This window comes from Natator depressus, chromosome 14 (genome assembly GCF_965152275.1).
Source record: "Natator depressus isolate rNatDep1 chromosome 14, rNatDep2.hap1, whole genome shotgun sequence".
In the NCBI taxonomy this organism is placed as follows: domain Eukaryota; kingdom Metazoa; phylum Chordata; order Testudines; family Cheloniidae; genus Natator; species Natator depressus.
Window position 1 is genome coordinate 40896773 of NC_134247.1, and position 20415 is coordinate 40917187.

General features: G+C 51.8%; 2 protein-coding genes across 5 annotated transcripts in view; one reads left to right on the top strand and one right to left on the bottom strand.

Moving 5' to 3' along the window:
• Positions 1–333: 333 nt before the first annotated feature.
• LOC141998431 (uncharacterized) overlaps positions 334–20415 on the bottom strand; it is a 51759-nt gene continuing 31677 nt past the window's right edge. The window contains exons 1-5 of one of the 4 annotated variants that reach the window (XM_074971255.1): positions 6747–6837; positions 4196–4395; positions 3552–3678; positions 2929–3042; positions 334–2591 (exon numbers count right to left, since the gene is read on the bottom strand). In XM_074971255.1, the coding sequence (XP_074827356.1) occupies positions 649–2591; positions 2929–3042; positions 3552–3678; positions 4196–4219 (2208 nt within the window). In that variant the 5' untranslated portion in view covers positions 4220–4395; positions 6747–6837 and the 3' untranslated portion in view covers positions 334–648. Of the gene's footprint in view, positions 2595–2859; positions 3043–3551; positions 3679–4195; positions 4396–6746; positions 6838–20415 lie in introns of those variants that run through there. The other 3 variants (XM_074971254.1, XM_074971256.1, XM_074971253.1) reach the window with 3 other exon arrangements.
• Positions 12719–20365, top strand: LOC141998495 (uncharacterized). The gene is given in 5 exon segments (XM_074971359.1): positions 12719–12948; positions 16230–16356; positions 16866–16979; positions 17313–18326; positions 18329–20365. Coding segments are annotated over 4 exon segments (1344 nt in total). The 5' UTR covers positions 12719–12948; the 3' UTR covers positions 18418–20365.

Consider the following 20415-nt stretch of genomic DNA (forward strand, 5'->3'; position numbering starts at 1 on the left):
CTCTTCAGTGTGGACTGTCTGATGTTTAACAAGGTCTGACCTCTGTATGAAACTTTTTCCACAGTCTAAGCACTTACGGAGTCTCCCTCTTTCGAGGATTGCCTGATAATTAAGGAGCCTTGACCACGGTATGAAACTTTCTCCATAGTCTGAGCGCTTATGGGGTCTCCTGTGTGGATTCTCTGATCTAAAACATGGGCTGAGCTCCTTATAAAACTTTACCCACAGCCTAAGCACTTATGGGATCTCTCTCCTCTGTGGATTAGCTGATGTTTAACGAGGTCTGACCTATGTAGGAAACTTTTTCCAGTCTGAGCACTCATGCGGTCTCTCTCCTGTGTGGATCCTCTGAGTGTTATAAGATTCGATCTTTGTGTGAAACTTTTCACATGGTCCAAACACTTATAGGGTCTCTCTCCTGTGTGAATTGCCTAATTTGAAACAAGTTCTGACCTCCATTTAAAAGGTCTTTCACAGGCTAAGCAGTTATGGGGTCACTCCTCTGTGTGGATTCTCTGATGTAAAACAAAGGATGACATCTATTTGAAACATTCTTCCATAGTCTAAGCACTTACGGGGTTCTCTCGCGTGTGTGGATTGCCTGATCTTTAGAAGGGCTAATCTGTTTCTGAAACCTTTCCAAGAGTCTTATGGTCTCCCTGTTGTATGGATTGCTTGATGTTTAACAAGGTGGGACCTCTGGATAAAACTTTTCCCACAGTCTAAGCACTTATGGGGTCTCTCTCCTGTGTGGATTGCCTGATGTCTAACAAGGTGGGACCTCCGTATGAAACTTTTTCCACAGATTAAGCACTTATGGGCTTTCTCCCCAGTGTGGATTGCCTGATGTCTAACAAGGTGGGACCTCTGGATAAAACTTTTCCCACAGTCTAAGCACTTATGAGGTCTCTCTCCAGTGTGGACTGCCTGATGTTTAAAAAGGTGGGACCTCCGTATGAAACTTTTTCCACAGTCTAAGCACTTATGGGGTCTCTCTCCAGTGTGGATTGCCTGATGTTTAACAAGGTGGGACCTCCGTATGAAACTTTTCCCACAGTCTAAGCACTTATGAGGTCTCTCTCCAGTGTGGATTGCCTGATGTTTAACAAGGTGGGACCTCTGTATGAAACTTTTCCCACAGTCCAAGCACTTATGAGGTCTCTCTCCTGTGTGGATTGCCTGATGTCTAACAAGCCAGGACCTGTGTATGAAACTTTTCCCACAGTCTAAGCATTTGTGGGGACTCTCTCCTGTGTGGATTGCCTGATGTGCCATAAGATTTGATCTTTGTGTAAAACTTTTCCCACAGTCCAAACATTTATGGGATTTCTTTCCTGTGTGGATTATCTGATGTTTTGCAAGGTCTGGACTCTGTATGAAACTTTTTCCACAATCTAAGCATTTATGAGGTCTCTCTCGAGTGTGGACTGCTTGATGTTTAACAAGATCTGACCTCCGTATGAAACTTTTTCCACAGATTAAGCATTTATGGGGTCTCTCTCCAGTGTGGATTGCCTGATGATCACGTAGGGTTGATCGCTGTATAAAACTTTTTCCACAATCTAAGCACTTATGAGGTCTCTCTCCAGTGTGGACTGCTTGATGTTTAACAAGATCTGACCTCCATATGAAGCTTTTCCCACAGTCCAAGCACTTATGGGGTCTCTCTCCTGTGTGGATTGCCTGATGTGTAACAAGGTGTGACCTCTGTATGAAACTTTTCCCACAGTCTAAGCACTTATGAGGTCTCTCTCCAGTGTGGATTGCCTGATGACTAAGCAGCGTTGACCTCCGTACGAAACTTTTCCCACAGTCTAAGCACTTATGGGGTCTCTCTCCTGTGTGGACTCGATGATGCAAAACAAGGTATGATCTAAGTATGAAGCTTTTCCCACAGAGTAAGCACTTGTGGGGTCTCTCTCCAGTGTGTATTGCTTGATGTTTAACATGGTCTAACTTCCGTATGAAACTTTTTCCACAGTCTAAGCACTTATGGGGTCTCCCTCCAGTGTGGATTGCCTGATGTAAAACAAGTTGTGACCTCCGTATGAAACTTTTTCCACAGTCTAAGCACTTATGGGGTCTCTCTCCTGTGTGGATTGCCTGATGTCTAACAAGGTGTGACCTCCGTATGAAACTTTTTCCACAGTCTAAGCACTTATGGGGTCTCTCTCCTGTGTGGATTGCCTGATGTCTAACAAGGTGTGACCTCCGTATGAAACTTTTCCCACAGTCTAAGCACTTATGAGGTCTCTCTCCCGTGTGGATTGCCTGATGATTAAGTAGGGTTGACCTCCATATGAAACTTTTTCCACAGTCTAAGCACTTATGAGGTCTCTCTCCAGTGTGGATTGCCCGATGATGAAGTAGCATTGACCTCCGTATGAAACTTTTCCCACAGTCTAAGCACTTGTGGGGTCTCTCTCCTGTGTGGATTCGATGATGTAAAACAAGTTGTGACCTCCATATGAAACTTTTTCCACAGTTTAAGCACTTATGGGGTCTTCCCACAAAGGTGCCCTGTGATTCCCTGTACCCAGGAATCTCCTGCTGTTGATTCCCCTCCTCGTTTTCATTCACTCTCTCATCACCTGCTGGGACAGAGAGACAATCCAGACAGGAGTCATTGTGCTAGGGAAAAATTAAGAGGAATAGCACCGAGGGAAAACCCAACATATTAAAGCTACACAGATGGAGCAATTGAATTCTGCCTCCAAATCCCACCCAAACTTTCACAGAGAAGGAATGTTGGGAAGGAAACACCTGCAAGTAACAGGACACGTGGGAAACAATGTCAGTGATAGCTCCTGACTGCAGCCCTGCCCTGGGTGAGATGAGGAAGGAACTGAGGAAACTTACTGATACCACGGTTCTGGGATTCTCAATTTTTTCCTTCATTCCCCAGATGGTTTCTGTGTCAGTCCTCACCTGTGTGGGTGACTCTCGGGATCTCTCTTTCCTCACCGGCCTGGAGATCGGGCACCCACGGCTCTTCCCCTCGTTCCAGTCGGGCGATCAGGTCAGGTTTGGGAAGGGGGAATCCTGTACAGGTGGTCAATTCAGATCAGAGGAGGGTATGGAGGACTGAGAGAGCGTCTGTCAGAAAGGACATTCCGTGGGCGGCACCTGTCCCTGTTCTGTGCTGTGGAAAGTGGAATCTAAGAGGACGGGAACGTGGTCACTGAGCCCCCTCGGGGGAGGCAGACGTCTGGGGAGGTGAGGGCAATTGTGATGCACACCCAGCTCTAGTGTTAAACCCCTGCCTATTTCTAAACCTGCGGAGCCCAGAGCCCTCATTCGGAGGTCAGACCAAGGAGGAGGGAGAAGAAGGATTCTCTGAGTGACCGAGAAACAACACAGACAGGACAATACAAGAGTTCTTCACCTTGCAAGCTACGGGGTTCTGGTGGGGATGATTTAGTATGTGCCTTAGGTTTTGACACCCTGGTCTCATTGGAGTGTGATGAGGGAAGAACCTCAGCGGTGCCAGACACACAAACCCTCCCCGCACCCCGCAGCTTCCAATAACCAAGGAGCCACGAATCCCTTACCCAGCGAGGTCACTGTCTCGTAATTCTCCTGCATGACGTCCCTGTAGAGGGCTCTCTGAGCGGGATCCAGCAGAGCCCCCTGCCCCTGGGTGAAATACACAGCCACCTCCTCAAAGGTCACCAGCATCTGGAACAAGAGTTGCCCACTAACCATCTGCTGCCCCAGCCACAATCCCACTAGTTACGGGGGAGGAGGGCTAGAGAAGCAGAATCCTCCCCACACCCTGCTCAGAGCAGCCAGAACTTCAGGGGGGGTGGGAGAAGGTGAGCTCCTTGTCCCCCCAGCACAGGGAGCAGGACAGGGTCTTCTCATTTCCCACAGGCTGACACGGGAAGCAGAGCTCTGAGCCGGGGACGGGGACAGGAATCGCGACAGCTTCCCTTCGTATTTCACCGCAGCCTCTGGCCAGTGGGGTCAGGCTCCAGCACTGGGAGTCTGGTCAGCTTTCCCAGCCCTGCCCAGGAGGCTGTTTCCTAGTTCAGAAATGGGGGAATGTTTCCCTTCCCTACACCACCAATGGGCCTGTTCAGAAAATCAGGCCCAGGCTGATCATGTTCCAGCGGGTTTATCACACCCCGTCCCACACCCCGTCCCTCTACACTACCCCTCCCCCACCACCAAAAGCTCCCTGAAAATCTCCTACCTGAGCTGGCTCCATCACAGCCATTTCCCTGCCCTGTCCCCTGCAAGACGGGACGATCTGGAGCGAAACGTGGACGTGATTCCGCAGCCTGTCAGAGGAGCAGGGCGATTGGGCAGGTTTCACAAGGGGCTGGAGTCTATGTCACTCCCCGAGTCCCCCCAGGCTCCCTCCCTGCAGACAGACGCTCTGATTCTATGACTCTGCCATGGTGGGAACAAACCCAGTTAGTTCATTACCTCCCCGGCCAGCCCCCCCCCCGCTTAGAACTAACCCACCACGTCCCTTCTAAACCTCCCCAGAGCAGCATCTCCGAGCCAAATGCAGGAAAAAGAGCAGATCAAAGGAGTCACTTCAGGGTACTGCCCCACAGTGTATTGTGACCCCCTCTAGCTCTCCCCCATCTCCCTCCGTAGTGCGGTGCTCAGCAGAGCGAGCAACTGGCTTTTCCTCTCTCAGCTCCTGCCCTTGTTCCCAGGAGAGCTGACTGCCGCGGGGGTGCAGGGAATGGATCTGGGCAGAGCTGGGAACCTCCCTCCCCACTTCCTGCTCCTGCTGCCCCTTCAAGTCTCTCCACTCTCCCTTTTTATCTTCTTCCCTCGCCCTGGGAGAACTGGCGACTGCCCCATTGTCTTGGGTCTTTGCTCTCATTAGGTGGCTGAGCCACGGACACTGGTAATGGGGGTTGAACCAGGCTGTGTCACTGAGGACAGAAGCTCTGGTACTCACAGACACAGGGAGACCCTCCCCTTGTAGGCCAAACTTACCAGCTAGTCCCTGAAAGGCACCTTTCGTGCAGAGTCATTTCCCTGCCCAGCTCCAGCCCTTTCCCCAGGTCTCTCCATCACTTGCAGGTTCAGGCTCAGGGGCTGGTATGCTCAGAATGTTCCAGCCACTGGAGAAAGTGCCCCTGGGCTGGTCTCAGAGGGGTGTGATGAAGCGGGATTGTTCTTAAGGTTTTCTCTGAATACCGTGTGCGTGCCTCAGTTTCCCCATGTGTTACACAAGTATCAAGCTGGTGGGATACAGGGGTGTGATCACTGCAGAGACCTCTAGAGGGCAGGTGTGACGGCAGAGCGGCTGCCTGGGCGTAGAGAATGGCCAAAATTCTGTATCCTGGCAAGTGATGGCCAGAGCCCATCCCCTGCAAGGAGCCAGCCGAAGATGTTGGAGAACAAATAGAGAGGGGGAGGCCAGGTGACCTGTTTTCCTGGGAAAAAAAGAAAGCACGGGGGAGGGGCAGCTGGGCATCACTGAGGATGAGGGGCTGGAAGCGGCTCAGTCTCCTGGTTTGGGACTCAGCGGGGAGAGCCCAGGACTCAAGAGTCTGGATTCCCCCCAAGCCAGACTTTGCTGAATGTTCCTGATTTCTGCGCTAACAAGCTCTGTTCTATGCCGCCTTCCCAGCGACCAATAAACCCGTCTGTTGTCCAAGCTGGCTGAGAGTCACAGCTGACTGCGGATGTGGGGTGCACGGCCCCTGTGAGGAGCATGTCAGGCTTCTCCTTAGGCTGCCCCTGGGGTTCAGACTGGGGCTATGCACCCTCCATGGGCTCCAGGGCTGGAGGGGCTGGGGCCACACGCTCAGTGGGGGGGATGTTGGGGGTGCTCAGGGGTTGGGGTCCTGTCCCTACAATGGGAGGAGGGCTCACCCCCCACCAGCTGTACCCATTTTTATCCCCGGCTCCTAGTCCCAGGCAGGGGGCCTGAAACAATCTGTACGGAGGGGGGAGCACTGAGAGCCATTGAACCAAACTGTAAAGCCTGGATAGGATGGAAACCCCTTCAAGCCAGGGGGTGCGGCAGGGCCCCGCTAGCTAGATCCAGCACCTGTGCTGCTCCCCCTCCCTGATTGTGCCCCTGGGCCCCGCTCCTTCCCCGGCCCAGGATGGGGCACCCCACCCTGCATTCACTTTGGCCCCGGCCCCCCTTCTGCCCCTCCCTATTTGCCCCCCTCACATCTCCCTGAGCTGCAGCCCCCGTCCGCACCAGGCCGGCCAGGGGCAGGGAAACAAAGCAGCAAGTGGGGGGCAGCGGGGGGTACCGTGATCCTGCCCCCGCCCCGCACACACCGGGGGCTGGCGGCAGCTTTCCCGGGCCCGGGGCAGGGAATCGCAGCCGGCTCCGCGGGGAGCAGCCCCGGGCCAAACCCGCCCCCGGCAGCCCGGGGGGTGACGGGGGGGGGGCGGGTCTCTCTTACCTTCCCTCCGAGCGGGGCCCCCCGGGGCAGGGGCCGGGCCGGGAAGGGGCCCTGGCCGGGCTGGGGGCTCTGCCCTGGGAGAGGCTCCCGGGGAGCAGCGGGCAGGGCCCGGCTGGAGGTTCCCCTCTCCCGGCTGCAGCCCGGGCTCCGGGCTCCCAGCACCAGCCGCCGGGGCTCGGGGATCTCGCCGGGAGCCTGGGAGCCAGAGTCCCCGCAGCGGCTGCGAGTCACTTCCTGCGGCCGGGCCTGAGCCCCGCGATCCTCCCCCCGGAGCCGCCCCCCAGCCGCTCCCCGGTCCTAGCGATCAAGCCACCGCGCTGCAGCATCTCTGTGCCCGGCTCCTGTTACACTCACAGGCTCTAAGGTCAGAAGGGCCCGTCATGAGCATCTAGCCCAGGGGTTCTCACAGCCACATTTTTGGAGGCCTCAGAGTGCGGCCAGCTCTGACACTTTTCCCTAAAATATTTAATGAACTTTAGGGGAAGCCAGTAAACATGCACGGAGGTAAGCGGGGAAATGGTCCGGTTACTGTGGGGAACTTTCCTGACTTTACTCCCCACCGCTGTGGAATCAAACAGCAGAAGGATCTGAGTCCTCGCTCCCTCTTCCTTCACCCAGAGCCTGCCTCACCATGAGGGCTCCCCTTCCACTCTCCTGTGTGGCAAAGTCCTTATAACCCCGGCTAGGCTGGGCCCAGGCTTCCTGAGGGGCTCGGCCCCCAACCTTGGTGTGACCACGCAGAACACGGGCTGGAGCGTGCCCACTCCAGGGTACTTTCTCCTCTCTGGACGCTTCCCTGACCTCCTCCCTGACCATTGTCTATACTCCAGAACAAATGCAATTTACTAAACAGCTAGTAATTTAAAAAAAAATCAGGAAACAATGAGAAAGGCGAAAGGAAAACACTTAGCCCCACTCTGTGGGCACGGGGGCAGTTCACAGTCCATCTCTGCCACGTCCCAGGCCTCCTGCCCAGGCCCTGGCTGTGCTGCAGGGATGCCGCGGGTCAGACACGTGCTCTGACGGTGGCCACACGCCCTCAGGCGCTAGGTGACAGGATCTTTCTTCCCAGTGTCCTCAAAAAGGTGCAAATCCAGAGGACAAATAAAAAGCCCCCACACTTGGTAATCTCTGTAACTGATTGGGGGGAGGGGGGCAGGGGGTTGGACTCATGATCTTTGAGCACTTCTGGCTGCTGACCTAGTTCTGTCCCTGCCCTCCCCCTGGGTTCCACGGGAGGGAGGCCTTGATCTGGGACACCGCCGGGGGGCAGGGGAAATGCCAGTACGATGGGGATGACTTCATCAGCTTCCATGTTCAGCTTCGGGCCTCTTACCCCTGTCTGTGTCCCAACTCCCACCCTCCCGGAGCCATGGCCCTGCTCCCGGCCCCACCTCAAGGGGGTAGAAGGGCACAGAGAGGGATAAGGGGGCGGCTGTGTAGTTCTAAAAATCGCTCCACTGGGCCCAGAGCAATTCCAGCCTCTCCGCCTGTGCTTTGCTGGGCTAAACCCATCATGGCAGTAGCCGGGATGCTGGGCAGATGCCCATGTTGTGAACTCCTTAACATGTTACCAGTAGAATTGTAATAGGTGAAAGGGTTACTTTTTACATGGTATTTTCATCCCTAGTCTGGACACCTGCCTTGCAGCTTCTGAGCCCTCAGGCAGAAGCCTCCACAAACCCCCAAAGCTTCCCTGACTATTTGGAGTGATTTTAGAGTAGGGGTGCGGTGCCCCCCCCCCCCATCCCATTGAGGTGGGGCCAGGAGCAGGGCCATGGCTTCAGGAGGGGGGAGTCGGGATGCAGACAGGGGTAAGGGGCCTGAGGCTGAATGTGGAAGCTGATGAAGTTATCCCCGTCATACTGGCATTTCCCCCGCCCCTCGTGGGTGTCCCAGTCCACGGCCTGCACCCCATGGAACCCTGGGGGGCAGGGACAGAACTTGGTCAGCAGCCAGAAGTGCTCAAAGATCACGAATCTGCCCACTGCCCCCCCCCCCATCAGTTTACAGAGATTACCAAGTGGCGGGGGGGGGGGGGGTTATTTGTCCTCTGGTTTGCACCTTTCCGGGGACACTGGGAAGAAAAGTCCTGTCACCGAGAGCCTGAGGGTGTGTGGCCACCACCAGAGCACGTGTCTGACCCGCAGCATCCCTGCAGCACAGCCAGGGCCTGGGCAGGAGGCCTGGGACGTGGGAGAGACAGACTGTGAACTGCCTGGGCATTCCAGAGATGCTGTTTGTGCTTCCCCAGAGCCCATAGAGTGGAGCTAAGTGTTTTCCTTTCACCTTTCCCATTGCTTCCTGATTGTTTTAAATTACTTGCTGTTTAGTAAATTGCATTTGTTCTGGGGCATAGACAATGGTCAGGGAAGCATCCAGAGCGGAGAAAGTACCCAGAGTGGGTTTGCTCCTACCTGTGTCCTGAGTGGTCATAACCAGGTCAGGGGGCCGAGCCCTTCAGGAAGCCTGGGCCCTGCCTGGTCGGGGTTATAAGGACTTTGCCACACAGGAGAGTGGAAGGGGAGTGTCATAAATATAAAGGGAAGGGTAAACACCTTTACAATCCCTCCTGGCCAGAGGAAAAACCCTTTCACCTGTAAAGGGTTAAGAAGCTAGGATAACCTTGCTGGCACCTGACCAAAATGACCGATGAGGAGACAAGTTACTTTCAAAGCTGGAGGGGGGGAGAAACAAAGTTTCTCTCTATCTGTGTGTTACTTTTGCCGAGATCAGAACAGGAATGCAGGTCAGATCTCCTGTAAAGAGTTAATAAACAATCTAGTTAGATATGCATTAGATTTTGTTTTGTTTAAATGGCTGATAAAATAAGTTGTGCTGAATGGAATGTATACTCCTGTTTTTGTGTCTTTTTGTAACTTAAGTTTTTGCCTAGAGGGATTCTCTATGTTTTGAATCTCATTACCCTGTAAGGTATTTACCATCCTGATTTTACAGAGGTGATTCTTTTACTTTTTTTCTTCAATTAAAATTCTTCTTTTAAGAACCTGATTGCTTTTTCATTGTTCTTAAGATCCAAGGGTTTGGGTCTGTGGTCACCTATGCAAATTGGTGAGGATTTTTATCAAGCCTTCCCCAGGAAAGGGGGTGTAGGACTTGGGAGGATTTGGGGGGAAAGACGTTTCCAAGCGGGCTCTTTCCCAGTTATATGTTTGTTAGATGCTTGGTGGTGGCAGCAATAAAGTCCAAGGGCAAAAGGGAAAATAGTTTGTACTTTGGGGAAGTTTTAACCTAAGCTGGTAAAAATAAGCTTAGGGGGTTTTTCATGCAGGTCCCCACATCTGTACCCTAGAGTTCAGAGTGGGGAAGGAACCTTGACAGGAGCCCTCAAGGTGAGGCAGGCTCTGGGTGAAGGGAGTGGGAGCGAGGACTCAGATCCTTCTGCTATTCGATTCCACCCAGGAGGTGTTTAAGTTAGGAAAGTTCCCCACAATAGCGGGACCAGTTCCCCACTTATCTCTGCGCATGTTTAGTGGTTTCCCCTAAAGTTCATTCAGTATTTTAGAAAAATGTGTCACCCATTCCCCACACTAGATGGAAGACGGTCCCTCCCTTCTGTCCTCAGTACATCTGCTGAAGCGACTGTCCTTCACCCTGCCCTTATTAGCAGTAAAAATCTGCTGACTGCTATTTACAGGTGTTAAAAAGGGGCAAAGGGGGCGAATTGGAGCAGGGGGGTGGCCAGGGTCTGCACAGGGGGTGAAAATTGACTGATCGGGGGGTCAAGCAGCTGGAGGCAGCATTAGGAGAGGGGCTAAAAGGCAAAATCAGGGCAGGGGGTGGGGCGTGGAGCAGGAGTTAAGGTTGGGGTGAGGTGCTGGCAGAGGGTGACAGAGGGCAAAACCCAGCACAGGCAGGGCCACAGGGGATAACAGTTACCCCAGTGGGACTGAGACACCAGTGCTTACAAAAATGGTGGGGGGCAAAGGGGCTTTTTAATTTCCCCTCTCACAGACAGCACCTCTCAGCATGGGCTTCCCAGGGCTGGGTTCTTAAAGGCACAGGCATCCCAATGCCTATTCAGTGCCGCTCCTCTTGGTCTGATCTAACCCACTGAGGTATGTCTACACTAGAAAGTTCAAAGCGCTGCCGCGGGTGCCAGTGCTCCTGGTAATCCACCTCGACGAGGGGGTTAGCTCCGAGCACCGGGAGCCGAGCCTGTCCACACTAGCGCTTTAAAGAGCTCAAACTTGCTGCGCTCAGGGGGGTGATTTTTCACCCTCCTGAGCCAGCAAGTTCGAGCACTTTAATTTGTCAGTGTAAATAATCCCTGAGACTTAATTCAGTGAAACATTTTACATATATCCCCTCAGAAACAAAGAATCCCTTATCACTGTATCTGATTGCATAGAGTCTCCTTGCAGTTGTCTTGTCTGTTGCTGGGATTCCCTGAATTCCCTGAATTTTTAAATTTAATTTTTTTCTTCTCATTTTAGAGCTCACTGAATTTCTGGCCAAGTGTCAAAACTTTTGGAGTCAAGCCACCAATGGGGATTGCATTGTTGCAACTGTTATTTTGCCTCTCAGTCAAGCCCTGAGTGTTTTTCCTCGTGCCACTGTGTACAACTTGATTCTCAGATATTGAATAAAGGCAGTATATTAGCTCGTATAATGTCTTTCTCCCGTATTGTAATGACTGCCATCATGGGTCAGACCAATAGTCCGCCTAATCTAGTATCCTGTTTTGTGAGAGTGATAGTGATGTGCCCCGTGAGGCTTAATGTGTATACAGGGCCTTGTACCATACAGGGCCTTGTACCATCCAGAAAGATATGCAGCTGCGATAGGTCCTACTTTGCTAAAAGAATCACAGAATCATAGAATATCAGGGTTGGAAGGGACCTCAGGAGGTCATCTAGTCCAACCCCCTGCTCAAAGCAGGACCGATCCCCAATTAAATCATCCCAGCCAAGGCTTTGTCAAGCCTGACCTTAAAAACTTCTAAGGAAGGAGATTCCACCACCTCCCTAGGTAACGCATTCCAGTGCTTCACCACCCTCCTAGTGAAAAAGTTTTTCCTAATATCCAACGTAAATCTCCCACACTGCAACTTGAGAACTTCCTCTCCTGAGAATTGAGTAATCGATCATTTCATGATCGCATTCACCCAAACTGTTTCTGACCTTCAGATGAAAAGGTCATCTGATGTAGCTAATTCCTAAGGGGGGCAGTTTCTCACACCACAGGTACCTGAGACTGCTATCTGTAGGAATTAACTTCATCAGATTGCAGTGTTACAGATAGCACATCCCTGCAGGTTGCAATTTCTTACACATATATGTGTGTGAAAATGCTATCTGTAGGACCAGGCTATCTGCAGCAGCGACAGGTCCTACGATGCTAACAAAGGCCATCTGATGTAGCTAATTGCTGCAGAGAGCAGTCTCACCTACCTACAGTGTTGAGAAACTGCTATCTGGAGGAATTAGCTTCATCAGATTGCAGTGTTACAGGTCTCCCATGACCTTCTCATAAACAAACTATGGAAATGACACCTAGATGGAGCTAAAATAAGATGGGTGCAAGTGATTCACAGGCTGAAAGGGCTGAGTCAGGCTGAAAGGGCATAAGCAGTGAGGTTCTGCAGGGATCAGTTCTGGATAAGTTTCTATTCAAAATCTGAATGAATGATTGAGATAATGGCATAGAGAGTACAATTATAAAGTCTTGTGAATGATAACAAGCTGGAAGCATACAAAATGGGAAACGACTTCCTAGGAAGGAGTCCTGCGGAAAGGGATCGGAGGGTCATAGTGGACCAGAAGCTGAATCCCAGACTGTGGAAAGGGACCTATGCAAGAAAACAGACCGTCACTCTGGGCTATCGGCTCTCCTCTGGGCTGATGAGCTCTCAGCTGGAGTAAAAATTGGAGAGAGGCCAGAGAAGAGAAAAAAAAATTAAGGTTTAGCAAACATGACCTGTGCGGGAAGGAGCATCTGTTTACAAAAGCTGTTTCTTACAATCTACAGCCAGAAATAACTGCTCCAGGGAGCGAGGGGGAGAGGGGGAGCGAGCACATGTCTGCGTGGAGCAATTTCACCCACACAGCAGTGGAAGAAGCTGCTGCCCGTAGGCCTTTGCTACATCAGGTAGCAGTTTACTGCACTAGCAGCTTCTGACCCTCCACTACGTATCGGTAACCGCGACCGGTAGCACGTTCCTACGCGGAGCACTTGAAAACAGGACACCGGACAGAGAGAGGGGAGGCGCAGCGCGGTGGCTTGATCGCTAGGAGCCGGGAGCGGCTGGGGGGCGGCTCTGGGGGAGGATCGCGGGGCTCAGGCCCGGCCGCAGGAAGTGACTCGCAGCCGCTGCGGGGACTCTGGCTCCCAGGCTCCCGGCGAGATCCCCGAGCCCCGGCGGCTGGTGCTGGGAGCCCGGAGCCCGGAGCCCGGGCTGCAGCCGGGAGAGGGGAACCTCCAGCCGGGCCCTGCCCGCTGCTCCCCGGGAGCCTCTCCCAGGGCAGAGCCCCCAGCCTGGCCAGGGCCCCTTCCCGGCCCGGCCCTGCCCCGGGGGGCCCCGCTCGGAGGGAAGGTAAGAGAGACCCGCCCCCCCCCGTCACCCCCGAGCTGCCGGGGGCGGGTTTGGCCCCGGGCTGCTCCCCGCGGGGCTGGCTGCGATTCCCTGCCCCGGGCCCGAGAAAGCTGCCGCCAGCCCCCGGTGTGTGCGGGGCGGGGGCAGGATCACGTTACCCCCCCCCCCCCAATCTGCTGCTTTTTTCCCTACCCCGACCGGGGTGGTGCGGACGGAGGCTGTAGCTCAGGGAGATCTGAGGGGGGCAAATAGGGAGGGGCAGAAGGGGGGCCGGGGCCAAACTGAATGCAGGGTGGGGGGCCTAGGCTGGGGAAGGAGCGGGGCCCAGGGGCACAATCGGGGGGGGGGGCAGCACAGGCTCTGGATCTAGCTAGCGGGGCCCTGCCGCACCCCCTGGCTTGAAGGGGTTTCCATCCTATCCAGGGTTTACAGTTTGGTTCAGTGGCTCTCAGCACCCCCCGCTGAACAGATTGTTTCAGCCCCCCTGCCTGGGACTGGGAGCTGGGGATAAGAATGGGGTACAGCTAGCAGGGGGTGAACCTAGGGCTGGGGGAGGCAAGTTCCTGCCCCACCCCATAGGGTTAGGACCCCAGCCCCTGAGCACCCCAACACCCCCCCACCTGCTGTGCATGTGGCCCCAGCCCCCCCCCCCCTTCCCCCGGCACTCAGCTGTGACTCTCAGCCAGCTTGGAAAACAGAAGGGTTTATTGGTCGCTGAGAAGACTTCAGAAATCGGGAGCATTCAGCAAAGTCTGGCTTGGGGGGAATCCAGACTCTTGAGTCCTGGGCTCTCTCTGCTGAGTCCCAAACCAGGAGCCTGACCCACTTCCAGCCCTCCATCCTCAGTGACGTCCAGCTGCCCCTCCTCGATGCTCTCTCTCGTTCCCAGGAAAACCGGTCACCTGGCCTCCCCCTGTCTCTTTGTTCTCCAACACCTTCGGCTGGCTCCCTGCAGGGGACGGGCTCTGGCCATCACTTGCCAGGATACAGAATTTTGTCCATTCTCTACGCCCAGGGAGCCGCTCTGCCGTCACATCTGCCCTCTAGAGGTCTCCACAATGATCACACCCCTGTATCCCACCAGCTTGATATTTGAGTAATACATAGGGAAACTGGGGCACGCACACGGTATTCAGATTAAACATTAAGAACATTCCTGCTTCATCACACCCCTCTGAGACCAGCCTAGAGGCACTTTCTGCAGTGGCTGGAACCACTCTGACCATATTAAGTCCTGAGCCTCCATGTGATTGAGAGACCTGGGGAAAGGGATGGAGCCGCATAGAGAAATGACTCTGACAGAGGGCCCCTTTCTGGGACTGGCTGGTGAGTTTGGCCTACATGGGGAGGGGACTCCCTGTGTGTCTGTGAGTACCAGAGCTGCTGCCCTCTGTGACACAGCCGGGTTCAACCCCCATTACCAGTGTCAGTGGCTGAGCTGCCTGATGAGAGCAAAGGCCCACGACAATGGGGCATTTGCCTGTTCTCCCAGGGCGAGGGAAGAAGATGTCAAGGTTCCTTCCCCACTCTGAACTCTAGGGTACAGATGTGGGGACCTGCATGAAAGACCCCCTAAGCTTATTCTTATCAGCTTAGGTTAAAACTTCCCCAAGGTACAAACTTTGCCTTGTCCTTGAACAGTATGCTGCCACCACCAAGCGATTTAAACAAAGAATAGGGAAAGAGTCCACTTGGAGATGTCTTCCCCCAAAATATCCCCCCAAGCCCTACATCCCCTTTCCTGGGGAAGGCTTGATAAGAATCCTCACCAATTTGTACAGGTGAACACAGACCCAAACCCTTGGATCTTAAGAATAATAAAAAAATCATTCAGGTTCTTAAAAGGAGAATTTTAATTAAAGAAAAGATAAAAGAATCACCTCTATAAAATCAGGATGGTAAATACCTTACAGGGTAATCAGATTCAAAACATAGAGAATCCCTTTAGGCAAAACCTTAAGTTACAAAAAGACACAAAAACAGGAATATACATTCCATCCAGCACAGCTTATTTTACCAGCTATTAAACAAAAGGAAATCTGATTCATTTCTAGCTAGATTACTTACTAACTTAACAGGAGTTGTAAGGCTGCATTCCTGATCTGTTCCTGGCAAAAGCATCACGCAGACAGACAAACCCTTTGTTCCCGCCCCCAGCTTTGAAAGTATCTTCTCCCCTCATTGGTCATTTTGGTCAGGTGCCAGCGAGGTTATCTTAGCTTCTCAACCCTTTACAGGTGAAAGGGTTTTGCCTCCTGCCAGGAGGGATTTTATAGCCCTGTATACAGAAAGGTGGTTACCCTTCCCTTTATATTTATGACAGAAGATAAAAAGGGAGAGCGGAGAGACGGGAGCGGGAGCGGGAGCGGGAGCGGGAGGTGGGGAGGTTCCCAGCCCTGCCCAGATCCATTCCCTGCACCTCCCGGGACAGTCAGCTCTCCTGGGAACAAGGGCAGGAGCTGAGAGGGGAAAAGCCAGTTGCTCACTGCACTACTTAGGGAGACGGGGGAGAGCTAGAGGGGGTCACAATACACTGTGGGGCAGTACCCTGAAGTGACTCCTTTGATTCTGCTCTTTTTCCAGCGTTTGGCTAGGAGATGCTGTTCTGGGGAAGTTTAAAAGGGACTTGGTGGATTTAGTTCTAAGAGGGGGTGGGACCTGGCCAGGGAGATAGTGAACTAACTGGGTTTGTTCCCAGCATGGCAGAGTCATAGAATCAGAGCGTCTTCCTGCAGGGAGAGAGCCTGGGGGGAATCGGGGAGTGACCTAGACTCTAGCCCCTTATGAAACCTGCCCAATCTCCCTGCTCCTCTGACAGGCTGAACCTGCTGGAACATGGTCAATTTGGGGCTTATTTTCTGAACAGGCCCATTGACGGATGGGGAGGAGGGGAACAGTCCCCCATTTCTGAACCAGGAAACACCCTGCTAGGCAGGGCTGGGAAAAATGACCAAACTCCCAGAGCTGCAGCCTGGACCCACTGGCCAGAGGCTGCTGTGAAATACGAAGGGAAGCTGTCAGGATTCCTGTCCCTGTCCCCGGCTCAGAGCTCTGCTTCCCGTATCAGCCTGTGGCTGGCAGGCGTGTGGGAAATGAGAAGACCCTGCCCTGCTCCGTGTGCTGGGGGGGACAAGGAGCTCTCGCCTTCTCCCACCCCCTGAAGCCTCCTGGCTACTCTGAGCAGGGTGGGGGTGGGATTTTGCTTCTCTAGCCCTCCTCCTCCATTACTAGCGGGATTGTGGCTGGGGCAGCAGGTGCTGAGTGGGGGACTTTTGTTTCAGATGCCGGTGACCTTTGAGGAGGTGGCTGTGTATTTCACCCAGGGGCAGGGGGCTCTGCTGGACCCCGCTCAGGGAGCCCTCTACAGGGACGTCATGTGGCAGAACTACGAGATGGTGACCTCACTGGGTAAGGGATTCCTGGCCCCTTGGTTATTGGAAGCTGCGGGAAGGTCTGCATGTCTGACACCGGTCAGGTTCTTCCCTCATCACGCTGCAATGAAACCAGGGTGTCAAAACCTTAAGGCACATACTAAATCATCCCCACCCAACCCCCCTAGCTTGCAAGGTCGAGAAGCCGTGTACTGTCCTGTCTGTGTTGTTTCTTGGTCACACACAGAATCCCTCTTCTCCCTCCTCCTTGGGAACAGCTCCAGCCATGTGGAGGGCTCTGGGCTCCACAGGTTTAGAAATAGGCAGGGGTTTAACACTGGAGCTGGGTGTGCGTCCCAATTCCCCTCACTTCCCCAGACGTCTGCCTCCCCCGAGGGGGCTCAGTGACCATGTTCCCGTCCTCTTAGATTCCACTTTCCCCAGCACAGCACAGGGACAGGTGCCGCCCATGGAATATCCTTTCTGACAGATGCTCTCTCAATCCTCCACAAACCCTGATCTGGTCTGATTTCACTCCCTGCACAGGATTTCCCCTTCCCAAACCTGGCCTGATCACCCGGCTGGAACGAGGGGAAGAGCCGTGGGTGCCCGATCTCCAGGCCTGTGAGGAAAGAGAGATCCCGAGAGGTGCCCACACAGGTGAGGAGTGACAGAGAAACGACCTGGTGAATGAAGAAAAAAGTGGAGAATCCCAAAAATGTGGTATCAGTAAGTGACCAAAGTTCCTTATTCATCTCTCCCAGGGCAGGGCTGCAGGCAGCAGATATCACTGACATTGTTTCCCACGTGTCCTGTTACCTGCAGGAGTTTCCTTCCCAACTTTCCTTCCCTGTGAAAGTTTAGGTGGGAAGTGGAGGCAGAATCCAATTGCTCTGTGTAGCTTTAGTATGTCGGGTTTTCGCTCGGTTCTATTCCTCCTAATTTCTCTGCAGCACAATGACTCCTGTCTGGATTGTCTCTCTCTCCCAGCAGGTGATGAGAGAGTGAGTGAGAACAAGGAGGGGAATAAACAGCAGGAAGTTTCTGGGCATGGAGAATCACAGGGGACCTTTGTGGGAAGAGCTGAAGGGAATTTTTCCCAGTGCTTGGAAAAGGGAGAAGCCTGGGGAAATTGGCAGAGGTCAGAGAGGCTGCTTGGAAATGACTCAAGGGAGCTAATGGATGGATCTATTATATGTGGGGAAGGACACAGGGATACTAGAACCCGGCAGACAACCTCCAAGGAAGAACAACGGAATGAATGCCTCGGTTATGGGAAAGGATTTGTTCTGAGACCGGAGCTTGTTACGCTTCAGACAATCCATACCGGAGAGAAATCACTTCAATGCTTGGACCGTGGGGAAAACTTCAGTAACCGCTCAGATCTTAATAACCCTGGGAGAAGCCACAAGGGAGAGAAACCCTCTCAATGCCTTGAGGACAGGAATTGTTTGAACTGGAAGTCAGCACTGATTACACATCAGGCAATCCACACTGGAGAGAGACCCCATAAGTGCTTAGACTGTGGGAAATGTTTCATAAGGAGGTCAACCCTACTTAATCATCAGGCAATCCACACAGGAGAGAGATCCCATAAATGCTTAATCTGTGGGAAAAGTTTCATACGGAGGTCAGGCCTTGTTTTTCATCAGAGAAAACACACAGGAGAGCGACCCCATAAGTGCTTAGACTGTGGAGAAAGTTTCATAGAGAGGTCAGGCCTTGCCCAACATCAGATAATCCACACAGGAAAGAAATCCCATAAGTGTTTGGACTGTGGGAAAAGTTTCACACAAAGATCAAATCTTATGACACATCAGAGAATACACATCGGAGACAGACCCCATAAGTGCTTAGACTGTGGAAAAAGTTTCGTACGGAGATCAACCCTACTTATTCATCAGGCAATCCACACTGGAGAGAGAGCCCATAAGTGCTTGGACCATGGGAAAAGTTTCATACGGAGGTCAAACCTTCTTACACATCAGGCAATCCACACCAGAGAGAGACTCCAAAGTGCTTAGACTGTGGAAAAAGTTTCATACAGAGACCCGACCTTGTTAAACATCAAGCAATCCATACAAGAGGGAGATCATAAGTGCTTGGACTCTGGGCAAGTTTTCAGAAACAGATTAGCCCTTCTAAACATCAGGCAATCCGTGCATGAGAGAGACCCCTGTAAGTGTTTAGACTGTGGAAAAATGTATCAAATAGATATCATCCCTTGTTTTACATCAGAGAATCCACACAGGGGAGAGACCCCATAACTTCTTAGCCTGTGAAAGACGTTTTAAATGGAGGTAAGAACTTGTTTTACATCAGGCAAACCACATAGGAGAGAGACCCCATAAGTGTTTGGACCATGTGAAAAGTTTCCCCCAAAGATCAAATCTGATAACATTCAGAGGACCCGCACAGGAGAGAGACCCCATCAGTAATCAGACTGGGAAAGTTTCATATGGAGGTCAATTTTTGTAAACTGGAGAGAGACCCCATAAGGGCTTAGTCTGTGGGAAACATTTCAGAAACTGATCAGTACTTGTTTTACATCAGAGAATCCACAAGACTCCATATGTGCTTAGACTATGGCAAAAGTTGTACTCAGAGAACACACCTCATTAAACATGGGAGAATTCACACATGATCTAAACTTCTGTGACACCTGGCCCGAAAGAGTTAAGAACCTTGCAGGCTAATTGATCCAGATTCAGCCTTTAGAGACATGTTAGAAGAGTGTGTAAATGGTATTTGGGGCCATTCCAAGTAATAAAGACTAGAACTTTGAAATGTAAACTGGTGGTGTTAAAAAACTGGAAGAAGATAGTAGTGCTGTTGATTAATTGCAGTTAACTCATGTGATTAACCCCCCCAAATTCATCGTGGTTAGAAAAATTAATCTCGATGAATCGCATTGTTAAACAATAGAATACCAGTTGAAATTTGTTTAATGTTTTTTGATGTTTTTCTACGTTTTCATATCTATTGATTTCGATCGCAACAAAGAATAGAAAGTGCACAGTGCTCACTTTATATTATTTTTATTACAAATATTTGTACTGTAAACATGCACAACAAAAATAGTATTTTTCAGTTCCCCTCATACAAGTGCTGTCGTGCAATCTCTTTATCAGGAAAGTGTAACTTAGAAACACAGATGATTTTAATTATATAAGTGCACTGAAAAATAAAGCAATTAAAAACTTTAGAGCCTAGAAGTCCACTCAGTGCTACTTTTTCTGCCAATTGCTAAGACAAACAAGTTCATTTACATTTACGGGAGACAATGCTGCCTGTTTCTAATTTATGATGTCACCGGAAAGTGTGAGAAGGTGTTCGCATGGCATGTTTGTAGCTGGCAGTGCAGGTATTTAAGTGCAAGATATGCTAAACATGCCTGTGTCCCTTCATGCTTCGGCCACCATTCCAGTGGACGTGCTTCCATGCTGACGATGCTCTTTTTTAAAAAAGAAAAAATGCATTAATTAAATTTGTGACTGAACTCCTTGAAGGAGACTTGTATGTCCCCTGTTCTGTTTTACACACCTTCTGCCAAATATGTCATCATATCGAAGTCACGGAGAATGACCTAGTACATGGGGTGGACACTTTCACTGCAGATTTGACAAAACGCAAAGAAAGGAAGAATGTGAGATTTCTAAAGATAGCTACAGCATTTGGCCCACAGTTTAAGAATCTGAAGTACCTTCCAACATCTGCGAGGGACGAGGTGTGGAGCATGCTCTCAGAAGTCTTTAAAGAGGAACATGCTGATTGTGAATCCACAGAACCCAAACCACCAAAATAGAAAATCAACCTTCTGCTGGTGGCATCTGACTCAGTTGAAGAAAATGAGCTCGTGTCGGTCCGGTCTGCTTTGGATCGTTATCGATTAGAACCCGTCATTAGCATGGAGGCATGTCCTCTGGAATGGTGGTTGAAGCAGGAAGGGACATAAGACTCTTTAGAGCACCTGACACACAAATATCTTGCGACGCCGGCTGCAATACTGCCACGCAAACGCCTGTTCTCACTTTCAGGTGACATTGTAAACAAGAAGCGGGCAGCATTATCTCCTGCAAATTGTAACCAAACTTGT